We start from the raw sequence: 19,799 nt of genomic DNA, 5'->3' as shown, positions 1-19,799 counted from the left end.
ACCGTTTGCTGGAGTGGACGCTAATATAGTTATCGTTCTTGTGAACGGGCCTTTAATTCACAAAAAAATAAACCAGTGTGGTATGTTGGATACCTCAAAACCTTTTAAATTCATACTCAAGAGTACATATTGTATAGAACATAGAGTATAGTGAATAGTATAGTCAGTGTATAGTCATTTGGGACACAACTAAGGTCTTTTTTTCAACAAGTCACAACAATTTTTCAGATATAAAGTTGAATTTATTTCAACATGATCCATGGAATGTGAAGAGATCAGATTTTAATCAGTTAAAAACAACAACAAAAACATTACAGTTTACCAAAAATAATGCTCTCCCAACATCCAGCCTCGTTTAGCTGATCCAAAACAAATGGAAGAGGTTCTTAAACAGCTTGAACAGGAAATGAAGTTTCTCTAGTTCCCACAGAGCAAAAACCTACAGACAAGGAAAGAGAGAGCGAAATAAGTTTATATTGATTTTTGACCACATACACAAACATTTCATGTATTTTAAAGAAAATATTGCACAACGAACTGAACTTAGTGGTCATAAACCGATAATAATCCACCATTGTGCATCAGTGAGGATGGAAAGCCTAATCTCAGGAAATTTGCAAGCTAGGCTAATTGTATTATGGAGAAAGTCACAGGCTTTTAAGAACATCTCCGAACAAAACAAGACAATCTTTTGTATGTGATACCTGAGACATCCACACTTGTTCCAGACAGTTAAGAGGTTTTCCAATTTTCATATTAGACAATGTTGTTGATTGCAGGGTTAGTGCAATCTTTGGTGGAACAAAGCAGTTGTTTTTGTACATTCACTCCATAATGTTGCAATTAGTGTAAACAAAGGCTAGCAGAATCTATTAAAGCAGGCAGCAAACTGTCATAACCAAGGCAAAACCCAGACCTTATTACATTCAAATTGTGATAAAACACATAAAAACAATTTGGACCCTACGATAACCCAGGTCTCTTGAAAAATCAAACCTTGTTTTTTCCATTAATAGTGTTTTAAACATCTAAAATAAAGTATGCATTCATTTTTGTGGCCCACCATGCAACAAGCAGAGCAGAGAGTCTAGAGCTCCTCGTGGTCATGTGGCGAGAGGTCAACGTTGTTTGGCTCTTGGCACACTGCAGGAGTGGTGAACTCCATCAGATATTCACAGCGACTTGGCTCCGACGTCGAGGTCACCACCGTCTCCTTCCCACAAGTCAGCTTCACCTACACACAAAGATACACTTAGCAGAAAAACCCAGAGTGAATGGCACAGTCAAAGTAATGAAAGAACTAGTACTTACTGTAGTTGATCTGCTTGGACCTTGCCAGCACCCAGTGCCGTGCTCGTATTTCATCACCAAGTACTTATTATTTTCGGGCCCTGACCAACTTCCCCATGACCTGCAAACATGAGCATCTCTCATTAAAGACTGTCAAAAATGCTCACGGCATGCTATTACAAATATGGTGACAAAAAAACTGTTTAAACCGGTCTAAAGGTGGTTTGCTGGTCTTAGTGGGTTTAAAGGGATAGTTCACCCAAAAATGAAAATGTAATGTTTATTTGCTTACCCCCAGGACATCCAAGATGTAGATGACTTTGTTTCTTCAGTAGAACACAAATGATGATTTTTAACTCCAACCTTTGCGGTCTGTCAGTCGTATAATGCTTGTCAATGGAAACTCCATCTATAAGAGTCAAAAAAACATGCACAGACAAATCCAAATTAAACCCTGCGGCTTGTGAAGACACATTGATGTCCTAAGACAAAACGATCGGTGTGTGAAAAACCGAACAGTATATAATTTTTTTACCTCTAAAACACCACTATGTCCAACTGCGTTTAGCATCCGGTTAGTGAGGTCAAACAACACGTTCTGATGACGGAACTGATATCTCGCGCTTTGCTTCAATGAGTGTGAGACATCACTTCCGCTGTCAGAGCGTGATCAGACCTCACTAAGCGAATGCTGAACGCAGTTGGACATAGTGGTGTTTTAGAGGTAAAAGATAAAAATATTGTTCGGATTCTCGCACAAACCAATCGTTTCATGTCTTAGGACATCAATGTGTCGTCACGAGCCGCAGGGTTTAATTTGGATTTGTCTGTGCATGTTTTTTTTTTACTCTTATAGATGGAGTTCCCATTGACATGCATTATACGACTGACAGACGGCAACGGTTGGAGTTAAAAAAAATCATCATTTGTGTTCTACTGAAGAAACAAAGTCACCTACATCTTGGATGCCCTGGGGGTAAGCAGATAAACATCACATTTTCATTTTTGGGTGAACTATCCCTTTAAGCTAGCTTCCTAGCCGTATAACTTTCCCCAACACTGATTACCAGTGACACAAGCGTACGTTGATTGGCTGAACGCACGCCATATGAAACACTGGAACCTGCCATTTTAACATATACTTACTCCAGGAACATGGAAAACAGCCAGATTCATAGTATTTACCTGTCGCCTTTGTCTGTGTTCTTTTCTCAGCCTGATAAGTAGCAAGTTGTCGTAGGAGATTTAGCCTCTTAGCTCTCCTTTTTGCTTTTTCAATCGCATAACATAAGGTGCGTCCCAATTCGCGTACTTATGCACTATTCTATGACGTTTTTAAGTATAAATAGAGCAAGTAGTGCTTTCACACAGTAAATTCCAAAAAGAAAAAGTGCACTTTAAATACCCAGATGATGCACTAAATTATCAAGAAAAAACGAAGTATGGAATGTTGGACACTTCGTGCACTCAACTGTCACAGCTTCCACGTAGTGGAGGGGAAGGGAGGATTGGACACCGTTGTTAAATGACAAAATAACCTTATACAATTCACGCACTACATGGATGAGTGCATAGTACATAGTGTATAAGTGCATAGTGTATAGTGCGTCATTTGGGACGCAACTATACACATCTAGGTTCCATCTCTGTTATTAGGAAACCCATGGCACACAACAAAAACACAGCTCTGATGTCTTGCATCCTCCAGTTGTTGAATGCTGTGCTTAAATGATGCAGCTGTCAACTGGCTTACATCACATAAAGGTATAGTTTACCCCAAACTTAACATTTTAATCATTTACTCACCCTAAGTTATCCCAAACCTGTATGAATTTCTTTCTTCGGCTGAATGCAAAAGAAAATATTTTGAAGAAACTTTCTGGTCCCCAATGACTTTAATGGTATTTTTTTTCCTTACTATAAAAAGCAGTGGAGCTATCAACTGTTTGGTTATTCATATTCTTCAAAATATCTTCTGTTTTCAGCCGAAGAAAGAAATTCAAACAGGTTGGGAACAACTTAAGGGCGAGTAAATGATGACAGAATTTTCATTTTTGGGTGAACTATCCCTTTAAGAGTTCAAACTGGTGGTGTGAATGCAACCAGGAAAATGGCCCTAGGGGAAACTGTTCTCAAAAGAAGCCTCACCAAGGCTGTATTTAACCAAAAATACAGTAAAAACTGTAATATTGTGAAATGTTACAATTTAAAACACCTGTTTTCTATTTCAATATCTTTTAAAATGTAATTTATTTCTGTGATCAAAGCTGAATTTTCAACACCATTACTCCAGTCTTCATTTTAATATACAGATTTGCTGTTCAAGAAACATTTTTAATTACTCCTATTCTTTGATCAATAGAAAGTTCAAAAGAACAGCATCTATTTGAAATCTTTTGTAACATTATCAAAAAATGTATTGTTACTTTTCATCAGTTTAAAGCATCCTTGTTGAAAAACTATTAATTTCTCCATTCTTTTATACTTCAGTTCAAAAGTACCCCAAAACCTTCAAAAACTACCTCGGTCTGTTTTAAAATGTTTTTTTTTTCCCCCACCAAAGTGTCTTACCCAAGGTTGGTCTCTGAGCCTCCGTACTTGGGTTTCTGTGAAACCCGACTGAAAGGACAGAGTCTGTAGATGTACCTAAAGGCAAACCGAGCACACAAGTCAACATGGAAATACATCAGAGATAGGGCTGCACGATAAATCATTTTTGCGTCAATATCGCGATGTGCGCATCTGAGAAATCAAGTATAGAGATTGTGTTTTAGATCAGATCAGTTTAATCATTCAAGCGATTTTAAGCTGCAACAAGACGCAAAAGAAAACTAACTTCGAAACTCGTGCTCTTTTCTGTGCTGCATTGCACGTGAACACCGAATTCCATTCTCTTCCATCTGTATTTGTGCATGAACGGACACATACACAAAATAACGTTAAAATATCCGTCTCTGCCAGTGTCCTTGTAAACACATATGGCTTACATGAACGTAAACAATTGAGAAAGAAAACTGAATGTGTATCAGTATATTGGATCAGTGCATTAGCTCTTAAAGTGACAGCAGCCTAATATACCTGCTGCTGTCTGAGTCATTAATGATAATCAAACAAAATAAAAAGAGAAAACCTCTTTTGTAGCTTTAACAAAGATTAATTATATTTAATTTATACAGTGAAGACTATGCAGTGTTATTTTACATTTGATTATTCAATTTCTGTACCTGAATACTGTTAAGACTTACCTGAAAAACAGGCTAAAGTACTGTTTTTGTCAATGTATCTTTGTTCTTTGCTTGTAATTTGTTTATTATTTTATATGCAGATTCATTCCCTTACAAATTCACCTCAGTCATTTTAGAATGATTCATTCTTTCCAAATACAGCTATTCTTGTTCATATCTTCGCAGAGAGAAACAAAATATCGCAATGTCAGTTTTTTTCAATATCGTGCAGCCCTAATCACAGCACAAAAATATAATTCCAAAACAACAAATGCTAGTTTCACTTACTCGCTAGTGGTAAGTTCGTAGCACTGGTTGTACAGGTAAGTGAACTCAGCATTAGGGCCGAAATCAAAGGACAGCTCTTTTTCAATATTTCTGCAACACAATCAAAGGACAACTCAACACAATGCTCAGCAGCAGGGCCCCCACACACCAGCGTCAGAGAACATTGCAAATGCATCACATTCAAAGAAAACAAGAATGTAGCAGATAAACGCAAGATGTTTATTAACCACAACTTGAGAAAACGCAATGCACCCTGTTGTAGGCATTCGATGACAAAAGAGAATTCCAGTTGCATACGAAAACCCAATTCGCTACACTTCCATTTGATTTCAAACTCGACGTCTTTCGATTTCATTGAAGAATGTAGTATTGAACAAACCCGATTTGATCATCCATTTCCCGAAGAGCTTTCTCAGCCTCCTCAAAGTCATCTCTGGCCTTCTGAGCAGCTGTGAACCAGAGAACAGTTGGTAAGCAGACGGAAACAATGAAGAACTGACTAAAACTGATCAAGAACAATCGTATTTCTCTGTATTGTATCAATAAATAGCTTCCGGACTGGCTGTTGAACCAACCATCGATGAGGGTCTGGGTGTCCACGTCGTAGGGTGGCATAGCTTCCTCGTCGTCTTGACTTTTCTCTGGAGTCCTAACGGTGGGCGGCGCCTGCACAACACACAGCCATGCTCATATGAAGACATATATTTTTACACCTGCACAGTACGGTGAGCAAGAGTTATGACACACTATGTTGCAAGACCTTTGCCATTGTGCCTTAGGACATGAGTTAAAGGTTAAGGACGTTAAATGTCAAGCAAAGAAGTGTTAATAGAAGACTCAAAATGTCACTGCAGGTGTAAACATCACTGAGGTTAATGCTTGCTCAGGTTTTCTGTGCGATATACCCTCTCACCTTGTCGTCGTCTTCATGATAATCATCTTCGTCATCGTCATCCTCGTCCTCTTCCTCAGAGATGTCTTCTTCTGGGTATGGCTCAGATTCATTGTCTACAACTGGCTCCTTCACTTCATCTGGAGATGTTTCCACTGGAGCAGGTTCCTCAGGCTGGGACTGAGGGAGAACAGAAGAACAGACATTCAAAATGCATATTGATGGGCCATTTTATGTTTGTTTGTTTTTTTTATGTTTTTTTAAAAGACAAAAGGACAAAATAAGTAATCTAACTACACTACTGTTCAAATGTTTGGTGTCGGTAGAAAGATATTAATACTTTAATTCAGCAAGGATATGTTAAATTGATCAAAAGTGACAGTAAAGAATTTTACGTTGTTGCAATAGATGTCTATTTCAAATAAATGCTGCTCTTTCTATTTTTCAAATAAACCTGTAAAAATGTATCAAGATTTCCACATACATATTAAGCAGCACAACAAATGTTCCGAGCATCAAATCATCATATTAAAATGATTTCTGAAGGATCATGTGACACTGAAGACTGGAGTAATGATACTGAAAATTCAGCTTTGATCACAGGAATAAATTACATTTTAAAATATATTACTGTAGAACAGAGTTATTTGAATTGAAAATCTAATAATATTTCACAATATTACTACTTTTACTGTATTTTTAATCAAATAAATGAAGCTTCTTGGTGAGCGTAATATATTTGTTAAAGAGTCCAACCCCAAACTTTTGAAAGGTAGTGTAAATAACTAACATTGAAAATGAAAACAAAGTTAATTTTAGGGCTGGGCGATATATCGCATGCGATTCTCACGCGCATTTCGTCAGGAAAGCCGGTTCCCTGATTACCGCTAAATCACCATCACCTGCTTTCAAATGGTGCGCCATTTAACAGACAGAGCCGTAGTTCACTGATAAGCCACGCAAATATCGCGTTCATTATCGAAGGCGATTCATCTGCGATATGAACGTGATATTGTGTGGCTTATCAGTGAACTACGGCTCTGTCTGTTAAATGGCGCTCCATTTGAAAGCAGGTGATGGCGATTTAGCGGTAATCAGGGAACCGGCTTTACTGACGAAATGCGCGTGAGAATCGCATGCGATATATCGCCCAGCCCTAGTTAATTTTATGTTACAGTTTATCTAAATGCCTTCTTCTCTACTGACCTCTGAGTGGTACTTGTCTTTAATACTGGCCCAAACACTCTCAAATGTTGATGTGTCCACCTGCTCAGTTCCTCCCATCAGTCCCTGAATAAATCACAAAGCATAGATCTGAACTAGTGGCACTTGAGTCTATGCTTTTTTGACTGAGAAAGATTAAATGCAAAAATACCTGGGCTTCAGTTTCAGTAAGTGTGCCATCAGCATCAGGGTCCAATTCAGCATGGGTCTGAAGCTCAGAGACAGACACGCTGACACACAGAGACAACATGTTATTTTATATTCATTCTCTACACGCCCAATCAGAGAGAAAAACCATATTCATTGGCACTTACAAGCCATCTGCATTGTCATCCAGCTCCAAAAATGCTTCTGCCATTTTGGCTTTGTCCTTCTCCAAGCGAATAGCTGCCTTTTGCTCTGCAATGGAGTTAAAACATAGATTAGACTTACATTAATGAGGAATCACAGATGATATTAGCTAACAAGCAAACAAAACACCATAGGATCTGTACTTATATTCAGTGGTTTCAGAGCATTAAGGAATAGTTCACCCAAAAATGAAAATTGTGTCATTCAATTACTCACCCTCAGGTTGTTCCAAACCTGTATGAATTTCTTTCTTCTGTTGAACACAAAAGAAGGTATTTTAAAGAATGGCTACCAGACAGTTAATTGTAGCCATTGACTTCCATGGTATTTTTTTCCTACTATGGAAATCAATAGCCACTGTCAAGTGTTTGATCACCAACATTCTTTAAAAAATATCTTCTTTTGTGTCCAACAGAAGAAAGAAACTCATACAGGTTTGAAACAACATGAGGGTGAGTAATTGAATGACACAATTTTCATTTTTGGGTGAACTATTCCTTTTGAAGTGTGAATGATTTTGCAGGCAATACTGCAAATATAAATATTATAACAACTATGAGAACTGAAAACACTGCAGAACTTTTTTATAGTGGGCCGATACGGTCTGGCTTAAAGAGATATGCATTTGAATTGACGTGATCATGAACAGCTGCACTCACCCTCCCAGGCCTTGAGGTGGCGCTCTTTAGCTTCCTTCTCAGGCTGTTCTGCAGTTTCTTTCACTGTCCTCAGCGCTTCAACTTTCTCCTCAAGCTGTTTCTTATTTTCCTGCATATCAGTCACTTTATCCTACAGAAGAGACAGCATTTTACATTTACCAAAATTCACTGACACAATATGGCTTCTTTTTTTTTCTTAAACTGCAGTATATACAAGAAATAATACATGCTGCAACTGGATTATTTGTGTTGGACATGAGCAAATACGAGTGCAAAGCATTTTGACAATCCTGGACTGATATGTTTGTTCATACAAAGCAAGTCTTACCTGCTTTTCTTGCCGTCCCTTCTTGGCTTCCTCAATGAGCTGCTGTTTCAGGAGAAAGCCCTCTTTGGTGATCTCAGCCATCTTCTGCAGAACCTCCCTCTCTTTACGTCCCAGTTCCCTGAGAACCAATCAAACATTTCAGTGGGTCACTGTATTAAATCACAAGTAAAAAGCAAAGTAAAACAACAAAATTGTCAATGTAATGTTTGGCTTATTATGAGCAGTTACATGTTCTCGTAAAAATGTGTTCTGCATTTAGTTATATAAAACTTCTCTATTGTCAAAAACATTTTTGCAAATCCCCTTCTGTGAGGAAACTACAAGGGCCTATTAGGATATAAGGGCCACACAGGATACATTTTCATGTTAAATGTGCAAGAAGGCATGTTATTTACCATAAATTGCTAATATATACATTTAAAGGGTTAGTTCACCCAAAAATGAAAATTCTGTCATTTATTACTCACCCTCATGTCGTTCAAAAAACCCGTAAGACCTTCGTTAATCTTCGGAACACAAATTAAGATATTTTTGTTGAAATCCGATGGCTCAGTGAGGCCTCCATAGGGAGCAATGACACTTCCTCTCTCAAGATCCATTAAGGTACTAAAAACATATTTAAATCAGTTCATGCGAGTACAGTGGTTCAATATTAATATTATAAAACAACGAGAATATTTTTGGTGCGCCAAAAAAAACAAAATAATGACTTATTTAGTGATGGCCGATTTCAAAACACTGCTTCAGGAAGCTTCGGAGCACAAATGAATCAGTGTATCGAATCATGAATCAGTGTATCGAATCATGATTCGGATCGCGTGTTAAACTGCTGAAATCACGTGACTTTGGCGCTCCGAACCGCTGATTCGACACAAAAGATTCATAACGCTCCAAAGTTTCCTGAAGCAGTGTTTTGAAATCGGCCATCACTATATAAGTCGTTATTTTGTTTTTTTTGGCGCACCAAAAATATTCTCGTCACTTTATAATATTAATATTGAACCACTGTACTCACATGAACTGATTTAAATATGTTTTTAGTACCTTTATGGATCTTGAGAGAGGAAATGTCATTGCTGGCTATGGAGGCCACACTGAGCTATCGGATTTCAACTAAAATATCTTACTTTGTGTTCCGATGATTAACAAAGGTCTTACGGATGTGGAACGACATGAGGATAAGTAATAAATGACAGAATTTTCATTTTTGGGTGAACTAACCCTTTAAGGTGATTAAAACGTATAATGAGCTGCTGCTATGAAAAACTGGACTATTTTAAAAAGGCATCTTAAAAAAAGGGCCAGTAAAACAACTTTGAGATGCAACACAATGGCTAAGGACATCCATCTGGTGCATGAGAATGCAATGGATTGCAAGAACGTGTCCTGTGTGAATGACTCCTAATGTGCTTCTCCCTGGAAAGCAATTACATTTGGATCAAAACTCACTTGCAGGTATTTTCACATTTGGCTCCACTGTTGTACTCATCAGTAGTATCACAGCAATCTGAGGGGAGCAAAAATTTTAAATGCAATGCCATTCAGAGAACACTGCTGAGGAGAAATATCAAGATGCATAGTCATCTTACCACAGATGCCATCATTAATACGGGATGATGGGATGAAGGTGGGCCTGAAACCAGCATTGGTGCAATGGAAGCTGCCATTCGGACAAGCGGCAGTGCCTGATGACAGACATGAACAAATGTCATGCACAACATCAAACTATACTTTATCACCACTTTCTACACATCATGGACTTAAGAAGGACAGATAATTCTGACATCGGTTGTACTGTGATTTACTCAACCTCATGTCCTGTAGGCTTTCTTTCTTACAAGGAACACAAAACAAGATATTTAGCAAAATGTCCAAACTGTTTCTCCCCCTATACAATGAAAGTGAATGGGGACAAGAAACAGTCATGTTTCCATTCATTTTTATTGTATGAAAAAGAGCAGCTTGTGTATTCTGTTTGATATAGGTTGTGTTCTGTGCAAGAAAGAAAGGGTCTGAATTTTCATTTTGGTGCACCCTAAGGCTTGTCACTTTGCACACTTTATCCATATACAATAACATTGTAGATTTACTTATTAATCTATACATGTACCGATTAGGGATGCACGGATAGGATTTTTTGGGGCCGATACCAATTTTAACAAACAATTATTGGCCGATACCGATATTTGTCACTTCCTGTGTTTTGAAATTTTGTCATCAAAATAGATAGCATTTTGATCATGTTTTAAATCAACAAAGTTCAAAAACACCTGCATTAAATTATCCTAGCAGGTTTATTGCTGCATCAAATAATTTCTAATGAACAACGATTGGATCCATTTAACATTCAGCAGGCCTACATAAAGACAACAGAACAAAGATATATATGAAATAAGCAGTGCTTTTTAGGTAGGTTTAATAAAGAAATAAAGTAAACAAATGTAAAATAACATTGCATATTCTTCACTGTATAAATTATATACATATTAATCCTTCTTTATTGTAACAGACTTTATTGTGATTAATCTCTAATTTGTTTTTGTATACATTTTAACATTTTTTGTAAGTTTAAATATGTATGAGATCTGCACGATCTCCTTTACTAAGGCGGGACTCTTATTTTGACGGGTGTTCTAGTCTACGGACTGACAAGGAGTGCACGCAGTTCTTCTGAGATATTTTGCAGATTTAAAGTTTGCCAATTTATTATGCACCCCCCGAAAAAGTCATAAGATATGTATGCATTTATTTACTGTTAGTTGTAAAAAAAAAAGTGTTTTGTGTAATTCGCTGTGTATGTTGATGATAACTGAGAGAGAGATTTTAATGTGCACTTCTTGTTTAGCTCTTAAGGTGATTTTTTTTTTTTTTGGAGTGAAAACAGACGCAATAAACTTTATAAAACATCAGTAAAGGTTTGGTCATTATTCGGATGGGGTCTGCTACACTTATGAAAGTTACAAAAGTGGCTTAGTCAAGAATAGTGTGCGATCTTTTGTTATTTGATTAGCATTAAAGCATATGAATAATGTAACAGGCATTATACAGCTCAGTGCCTTCACACAGTTCATTTATAAACCATCGGTTTGTTATAGCAGCCTTTTTACTGCTAAAGCCAACATGCCGGTGGTTGTAAATTGAGCAAAAATCGGCTGATAAATATCGGCGGCCGATACATCGGTGCATCCCTAGTACAGATTCTTTGTTTGGATTTTTTTTAGCATTTTTTTTTAAACACAATGAGGTTTGTTTTTGTGTCGCGCAAGCATATTTGAGTTTCCCTTTACTGTATCTGATGTGCTTTATGTGTGTTGATCAGTGTTTTTATGTGAATAAAAGCCTAAATTAAATCTGTTAATTATATAAAGCAATTGCATATCTTTAGAATACTTGAATTAAACTGCTCGATTCATATGGATTAATTTTATGATGTCTTTATGAACTTTTTGAAGCTTGAAAGTTTTGATTGCATTGAGAGTTAGATATAACAACAAGAGGGTGAATAAATAACAAAATTTTCATTTTGGGTTAACTAACCCATTCAATTTAAAAACTATATAGTTCAAGCAGACTTTTCAGGAAAACATTTCACTGCTGAATGATTTTGATCATGAATGAACATGAAAAGATTGTAATTATGGACTACTGGTAAAGTAATGTACCTGGCTCATCTGAACCATCTTTGCAGTCACAGTAGTCATCATTCACTCGGTCAAAAGGAATGGTCTGGGATCCATCGAGACAGGTGAAAGGCTTGTTCTCCTCATAAAACGCTTTCTCTTTAAGCATTTAAACAAAAGAAAGTAAGAGTTAAACAAGTTAAACCAGTGCAGGTTTAATAGAGAATTTGCAATATATGAAATGACTTTACTTGACAGTGGTACTCCTCGTGGTCGTTGAATCTCTACAGCTGTCCCCAAGCTGACAGCAAAGACCAAAGTCATCAGCAGGTGTATGCAGGTCATGATGCCTCAGGAAATTAGGGATAAATGCAAACTCCCACTAGAGGCGCGTGACCTTGGAGCACAAGGAATACACAATGTATTGTTCAACTGAACACAGTGCATCTAATCCCAGCAAAGATAAACATCTCATACCAATGGTTTACAAAGAATACTAAACAAATTAACAATTTCAGTCAAATGATTATCGAAGATAAATCTGTGTTTAAATCCGATGTCTTATTCACATCATTCTACTTAATTCAATCTGAAATGGCTTCCGCATACACGGCCAACTGAACAAACTGAAATACTCACTGATCTGAAATGATAAACAATACAATATCACGATAGCAAGCAATATGCTTTAATAAACATCGCGTACATTAAATATGCAATTGTAGAATTAGTCAAATAAATCTAAAGAAAAGAAAATCATCGTCCAACAGTAACTCATTACTTACTTCCGTAGAGCGCTCTTGCGTTACGTCACCAAGATGAGCGGTGTTCTCATATGATTGGCGGATTCATGTGCAGGAAAACAGCATTGTGGGTAATGCAGTCTTTTTCAAGCTTTCTCAATTTTTGTTTTGTAAAACATCAATAATATGATTCATAATAGATCAATAACCGTACATTTAGGCACACGAGTCCCGCCAGTATTTAAATACAGACAAATCATGCAACACTGACAGGAATAAATCTCATTATGCAATTGTAAACAATAATTATCATGTTAAAATACACGGTGTGATAAAACAGAAATGTTATTATAATTCATTTTTAGTCTAAATGACCTTGTGGTTCATGTCACGTGCAAAAAGCGCGCGCGCTTTTCTCTCTCTCTCAGTGAGCCAGAGAGACGTTAGCTCTTCTAAACTTAACAACAACAACAAAAAAAAAAACCGTTTATAAGAATTTAAGCTTGTTAATTCATATCATTGGAAGTTTCTCCCCACTGTTTCAGGACTTACAGGTAATTAGCTAGTTAAATTTGAGTTGGCTGTGATATTAATTGTTTTTCCAAACGACTAAGTTACAAGAAGATATGTCTATCTTAATACCTTTAACGCTGGTTATTAAGGACACAGGACAGATGTTAAGCCTTGCAGGTAACAGAAAATGTAATTAAAAAATGTAGCTTTGTAAACAGCAGGTTATGAGTGTTTTGTATATTTGAGCAGCACTGTATGATGATTAATTGAGTAATGAATATTTGCTTTAATGCAGCCAGGGCAAAGGTAGAAAAGAGAAGGTCATGAGGTTGAAACAGGAACATGCACGTGCGTGATATAAGGTAAGAGGACATGTATTTTATATCTACACCTTGCATTACAACGGTTGGGGTTTAGTTAGTGTTAGTTACTTGTAATTGTGCATAATTTACAGCTACTACTGTAGTAAATACATGTAACAAGTGTAATAAGAAGAGCACATTAAAATAGTTAAATTATAATACCAAACACACACATGCACACACACACACACACACACACACACACACACACACACACACACACACACACACACACGTCTGGTTCACTATCATTGTAGGGACATAATGGTTTTTATACCGTACAAACTGTATTTTCTATCCCCTAAACCTACCCATCACAGAAAACTTTCAGCATTTTTACATTCTTAAAAAAACAAGCATAATTTAGTATGTTTATTAATCCATTTCCCCCATGGGGACTTCTGGCTGGTCCCCACAATGTAGGTGATCTCAGCTTTTACTATCCTTGTAATATAAACATGTAAACACACACACACATTCATTTTTGTGAATTGTGGGGACATTCCATAGGCGTAATGGTTTTTATACTGTACAAACTATATTTTCTATCCACCTACACTACCCCTAAACCTAAACCTACCCATCACAGGAAACTGTGCACACTTTTACTTTCTCACAAAAACTCATTCCTTTTGAAAAATGGGGACATGGGGTAATGTCCTCATAAGTCACCATCTCCTTGTAATACCTACCATGTCATTATACACATTTGTGTCCTGATATGTCACACACACACACAGACACACACACACACACACACACACACACACACACAGTGAAATGCTATTTCCAGTGAAGGAGGTGGGACAACTCTAACTTTAATTTAAAGACATTTTCATATTCTCAAGTCTCTAATCTTTTTAAAAAAGTTAAATAAACAGAAAAAATTACATGCTATTATGCTTACATTTACATTAATATTCTATATAGTAAATAAAAATAAAGCAAAATATATAACAATAATTGTTTTATTTGAAATGAAAGAAGTCACAGGCCATATACAGGTTCAGAGGGTAATAAAAAAAAAAGTTAATAAAATGTTCAACTAAAAATAATAAAACTACTACGTCTGCAGTAATTTAACAACTGCCTATTACTATGTTTGTCTCTAAATAATGGCAGTCTGTAGGGGTCAGTAAAGTGTCACTGATGAGCAAAACACCCTATATTGTTTATCATAAAGCTGAGTACCATTTCCTTCTCTAAGCAGATGGTTGCAAAATATTTTAAAACTGTGTTTGCTGTCATGAGTTGCATATTGACGATACACACAAATCAGGCTCATTGCATGTAGCCATTACTGTAATATAAGGCTGGACATGGAAAAAAAAGCAAAATAAAAATATAGCTATTGTATTTATTAGAAAAATCGTCCTTTATTTGTATTTTCAACACACTTTACAGTACTGAACAGTGAAAGAAAAAATATACTGGTATATATTTATATATTTGTGTTTTTATATATAGCTGTTTGCTTATTAAATGCATTTTATTCACAAAATGACAACTCAGTTCTCTCAGAGGAAAACCTTTCATAAAAATAATATAATATAAAATAACTTGGACACATTATACACATTACAGCAATATAATGTACAAATATTACAATCATTTTCCTGTGTTTTCTTTTTCATTTATATTATTACCATAACTTGTGAACAAGTAACATATTATTTAAAGCCCAGAGAATAATTTCATTGGAGAGTCTCATGAGGCATAACTTCAAAGTACAAAGAAAAACTATTCTCTGATTAAGCCACGTCATCTTTCTGACTGTCTCTAGGTCATTAACCTCACAGAAGTATTTAAAACCCCTATTAAAAGCCTTTACAGTGCAGATTATTGACACAGAGTAGCTGATGTTGCTCAGAGCTTTAGCAGGAAATGGCATTGAGGACCAAAAAGAAGACTTTTGGACCGAGCCATTTAAAGTGCTCACCCTGTGCCATGCTATACAACCTTCTATACCATTCCCCTTGATTTCAGCCATCTCACAACACCTTCCGACACAAAAAATAAAGTGCTGGTAAAGACAAGTTTTAGAAATAACTGATGATTAGTCTGTTTTCCAATACAATTCAAATATTCACATTTAAAGGTGATGGGAGGTTGACTAAAATCCCCCAAATGAATGGCAGGGGAGATGACAGGAGAAAGAAAGGGGAAGGTGGAGGGTGCTTATGAAATTCCACAATTCAAATACAGTTCATTACAACTAAAAGTGATTCATTGTGACTGATTCTGAGAGATCTCAAATTTACAATTCAACATTACAGTATATACAAAACAAGCAGTGATTCGTCTACTATTTATATTAGATAGTAGTTTTGATTTTTAAACCATCAAACCAGAATGATACAAAAATAAAAACTGTACACAAACTGTTCAAAGAAAACACTTGTTTTTCCTTTTGATATCCAAAAAGAATGGCAGCAAGGAATTAATTTTAATAATTTCTTAATAAGAAACAATTGCTACAGTGTCGTGTTAAAATGGCAAATATTATTTGTTAGCGTAGTGCTCACAACATTAACGAAAACCTACACAACAAAGCATTTTAAGGTAAGACAGGCAAATGTAATGGGAATGTCATTAGTTTGCACAAACCAATTGTGTAACCTCAGCCTTTCCTCCTGTGGTCCGCCAAATGAAAATTTATACCACGACATCCTCTAATCCTGTCACAGACAAGTACATTTATCATATATGTACTGGTATGACCTCGAGTCACTGCTCTGACAGACACAGGCTTGTGTAAAGCTAAGCTACTGACCAGCAGAAACTAGCTTGTTATCATATTTCAAGAGGGATGCTTACAAACGCCGCCCCACAATATAGCAACAACTGGTTTATTCAACTGAACTAAAACCATACTAAAAAGTTCTGAGATGAGAGAGAGGCAATATTGCAAATCTAACATCAACCTGAGAACTCTCTCATTCTCTTACTTTCTCTATCTCTCTCTTTCTCCCTTTAAAAGTTGGTGAAAAGTCAAATAGACATCATGAAAAGATGCCGGACATGAAGTACATTAGAGCAACAGTTTATTTTAATGGTATGACCTTCTTTCTCTGTCTGTACTGTCTGCTGTAGTACCTTTGCCATGCAGAAAAACTACCCTAAACCTCCAGATGGAGCTATTTTATTCACAGACATCTACCAAGGCATTTAGACATGAAATAAATAGTCTGGGATATAATGCCAACATCTTATTAGTCCACAATGTGACAGGTAGAAACCCTGCAGTTGACATTAAGGCATAAAAGCATCAAACTCAATATGGCTGCATGTGACTCCCTCTATCTTTTTCCAGCATTCTAACCACCAACGTCTTTCTTTCTCAGATATACCTCATCCTTCTCTCACCACCCTTTGTTCTAGTCCCCGATCAATGCTTCTCCAACTTATCAGCTAAGCACTCATTCCTTTGGCAAAACATAATGTAGTGTGTTGTGGTGTAGACAGAGAATGTATTACCAGCGTGAGTGGGTGAAGGTGAGAGAGTCTGTGTGAATGTGTGCTGCAATTGAGGAGACTGTTGCTTTTACAAATTTGGCAGGAATGGATATAACAAAACAAAACAAAAAGAAGGCAAAACATATGTTTCAAAGCGTCACATGGCTTATCCTCAGAAAGTGACTATCATTAATTATTCACATGGAAAGTGAGGGCAGTCCATGAGCAGTGACGGTGATAAATACTAATCTAGGCCCTAAACGCTCGGTTGGCCCGAAAGCGACCGAGGAAGACAGACGAATGAGAGCAGGAATTATCACACAGACAACGCGAACGCTCCATGCCGGCACAAACCATAATCGATGGAGATAGATTGCTTAAAAAGAGAAAGAGACAATCAAAAATGAAGACAAAAGCAGACACTCCTGTCCCATGATGCATTGCTTCACAACAGCTCCAGAGTTGAAGCTGGTGGTTCAGAAAGGCACACAGCCATCTTGCACTGGTAGCACTCCTGGGTAAAGGGTAAGAGGGGGTGGGACCAACTAACAAATCATTTCCGACATCCTCATCCCTCCACAGTTTTTTGGACAGCAGACGTTATCTCATTTCTCCTGGCAGATGCAACTGTGTTCTCTCTATGACAGAAATTGAAAAAAAGTCTCTCCGATTTCACCCAACATGTGAATTCTGAGGATTTAAGTCCCTGTTAGAATGCTTTAAAAGCTGATTATTGACACTGATGCTCCTTTTTGAGATGGCTTTTTCCCAAAGAAATTCCTTTCAGATCCAGGCCCCCTGAACACATACACAGACACACAGCCGTGTGTTTGCATGTACTATGCGGTATCGTTATTTTAGACTGAAATTCACGTACGTCTGTGAATGTGTGTATGTGTATGTGTGAAAATTCCAGAGTGCTACACTGACGTAATGGCCCTTTACAAACCCCACCATAATTCTGTTTCTCCATCAAACTTCACCCTCGCTGCTGGATGGACTCCAGCTCACACTTGTAATCTACAGTTGCTGTGTTAAATACTTCTCTGATATCAATATTATTTTGTTCCCTTTTTGAAAAATAAAATCAAACGTCTTATTGGATTGGTACACAAGACTTAATCTGTTTATGGTCTAGCTATCAGAAACAGAAGAGTCCTATGTGAACGGTCGAGCGTAGGTAAAGAGTTTCTGAAGGATGGCCCCTACTTAGCCCTCTGGGCCAGACAGCTGTTCCTTGAATCTCTCGTATTATGTGTCATCGGTAGGAGAGGACGACTTCTCCTCCTCTGTCTCCTCCACAGGGCTCTCATCAGACTGTCTCTCGTCCTCCTCCTCGACTACTGACTGAACCTGCAGTCGCCTCCGTCCCGACCTCTCGAGCACTACCTCTGTCACCTCCTCCCCGTCCTCCATTTTTTCTTCTGCCTCGTCCTCAGCTTCCACCGCCTCCTCATCTTCTTTCTTTGCCTCCTGACCATGGGTGCCTATGTGGTTATGACTGGGAGCTCCGACTGGTCCTGTTTCTCCCTCCAGGGTGAGCTGAAACTGGAATTTGTTCGTGCAGGATTCAAGCTCGTTATCTGGGCCGTCCGGCGGTGGTGACGGGCTCTGGGGAATGGTGCTTTGGTACCAGTCCCGGTTGTCCTCAAGGGTGTCCAAAATTTCCTGAGCATCAGGGTGGACCAGGTCCCCCCAGGTCTCCCACAGGGGATGCACAATATAATCGATAAAGCCGACCTAAATCAGGAAACCCAGCATATAGAGAGACTCTTTAGGAGCAGCTTATGCCGTAGAAGGTTGAGAATTTATATTTGTGTGGGTGTTTATATGTGTACCTGACTCTTTTCCACGGACGCAGTGTGTTTGTCACACATGGGGCTGATTTCCATCCCACGCTCTCGCTCTTTATCGCCCTGCCGGAAGAACTCCTCCATAATGCGCTCAGTCCACTGCCTGTACACTGCCAGGGGCTTCGTTGGGTTACTAAGGTCAGCACAGTGCACCATGTTCCTCAGGACCTAAACACACACACACACACACTTATGACTAAGTAGTTTCTCTTTTTTTCTGGTCTGCACTTAAAGACCCATGTCATTTTTGAAATAATATTTTTGAACTGTTTTGTTGCATAATTAAGAAACACTTTTGTTGGTAATCACCTGTATTCGGTCATTATAATGGTCCAGCATCAGCACTCCTGAACTCGTCACTTTCTTCGTCTCCACCATTGTCTTAAGATCTGCCAGCAAGCTCATATGTTTTGACATGTCTGTTGCCAGAACCTAAAAGACAAGCAGCACCATTTACCCAGGAAATAAAAGTGTAGACCCTCAGAAATACAAAAGAAAAGAAAAGCAAGCTGATGTTCAGTGCAGTGCAAAGAGCATCTAACCATGTCAATGACCAGCTTGCGCAGACTTTGCCGTTGTCGTTTGGTGAGGTTCTGAAAGATGTCGCAGTTCTCCTCATGCAGAAGCTTGAAGCCTACAGCCAGGTGGTGGTTCTCCAATACAGATTCATCGTTGTACATTAATGCCAGTTCTGAGTCTGTGAAACATAGCAGACCAGGCAATTAGTGGATTTCATGGCTCAACAATAAGGATAGCCTACTGGACCCATGGCCAGTGTGAAAGGCCAATTTCACAATTTTTTTGGCCAATACTAAATACTGAATAGCTTCTAGATCAATTTTTATTTTTCTTTGGGAAAAAGCCATCTCAAAAAGGAGCATCAGTGTCAATAATCAGCTTTTAAAGCATTCTAACAGGGACTTAAATCCTCAGAATTAACATGTTGGGTGAAATCGGAGAGACTTTTTTTTTTCAATTTCTGTCAATTTTTATCAA

The 19,799-nt window shown here is 37.7% G+C and overlaps 2 protein-coding genes and 1 long non-coding RNA gene across 7 annotated transcripts in view; 1 reads left to right on the top strand and 2 right to left on the bottom strand.

The window, feature by feature from the left end:
* Positions 1 to 220: 220 nt before the first annotated feature.
* Positions 221 to 12,796, bottom strand: prkcsh (protein kinase C substrate 80K-H). 2 transcript variants are annotated; one of them, XM_048191428.1, is made up of 18 exons: positions 12,662 to 12,796; positions 12,128 to 12,273; positions 11,919 to 12,035; positions 9,846 to 9,941; positions 9,706 to 9,763; positions 8,257 to 8,374; positions 7,929 to 8,058; positions 7,233 to 7,317; positions 7,070 to 7,148; positions 6,901 to 6,984; positions 5,716 to 5,874; positions 5,378 to 5,468; positions 5,182 to 5,251; positions 4,803 to 4,892; positions 3,862 to 3,936; positions 1,312 to 1,411; positions 1,064 to 1,234; positions 221 to 439 (listed from the first exon to the last, which is right to left on the bottom strand). In XM_048191428.1, the coding sequence occupies exons 2-17, from the start codon at positions 12,219 to 12,221 to the stop codon at positions 1,088 to 1,090; spliced, it is 1,593 nt and encodes a 530-aa protein (XP_048047385.1). In that variant the 5' UTR covers positions 12,222 to 12,273; positions 12,662 to 12,796; the 3' UTR covers positions 221 to 439; positions 1,064 to 1,087. The 2 variants fall into 2 exon arrangements, with proteins under 2 accessions (XP_048047385.1, XP_048047392.1); XM_048191435.1 differs by lacking the exon at positions 12,662 to 12,796 and adding an exon at positions 12,516 to 12,657.
* A 158-nt stretch (positions 12,797 to 12,954) lies between these two features.
* Positions 12,955 to 19,799, top strand: part of LOC125269108 — a 74,279-nt gene continuing 67,434 nt past the window's right edge. For all 3 annotated transcript variants that reach the window (XR_007185032.1, XR_007185033.1, XR_007185030.1), the window contains exons 1-2: positions 12,955 to 13,173; positions 13,428 to 13,494. This is a non-coding gene — a long non-coding RNA (uncharacterized LOC125269108). The remainder of the gene's footprint in view (positions 13,174 to 13,427; positions 13,495 to 19,799) is intronic.
* Positions 14,838 to 19,799, bottom strand: part of pde4a (phosphodiesterase 4A, cAMP-specific) — a 56,341-nt gene continuing 51,379 nt past the window's right edge. For both annotated transcript variants that reach the window (XM_048191281.1, XM_048191289.1), the window contains 4 exons: positions 19,346 to 19,500; positions 19,113 to 19,235; positions 18,789 to 18,971; positions 14,838 to 18,690 (listed from right to left, as the gene is read on the bottom strand). In XM_048191281.1, the coding sequence (XP_048047238.1) occupies positions 18,202 to 18,690; positions 18,789 to 18,971; positions 19,113 to 19,235; positions 19,346 to 19,500 (950 nt within the window). In that variant the 3' untranslated portion in view covers positions 14,838 to 18,201. The remainder of the gene's footprint in view (positions 18,691 to 18,788; positions 18,972 to 19,112; positions 19,236 to 19,345; positions 19,501 to 19,799) is intronic.

Source organism: Megalobrama amblycephala, linkage group LG1, assembly GCF_018812025.1.
Source record: "Megalobrama amblycephala isolate DHTTF-2021 linkage group LG1, ASM1881202v1, whole genome shotgun sequence".
Taxonomy (NCBI): domain Eukaryota; kingdom Metazoa; phylum Chordata; class Actinopteri; order Cypriniformes; family Xenocyprididae; genus Megalobrama; species Megalobrama amblycephala.
This window is presented reverse-complemented; position numbering and strand designations above follow the sequence as displayed.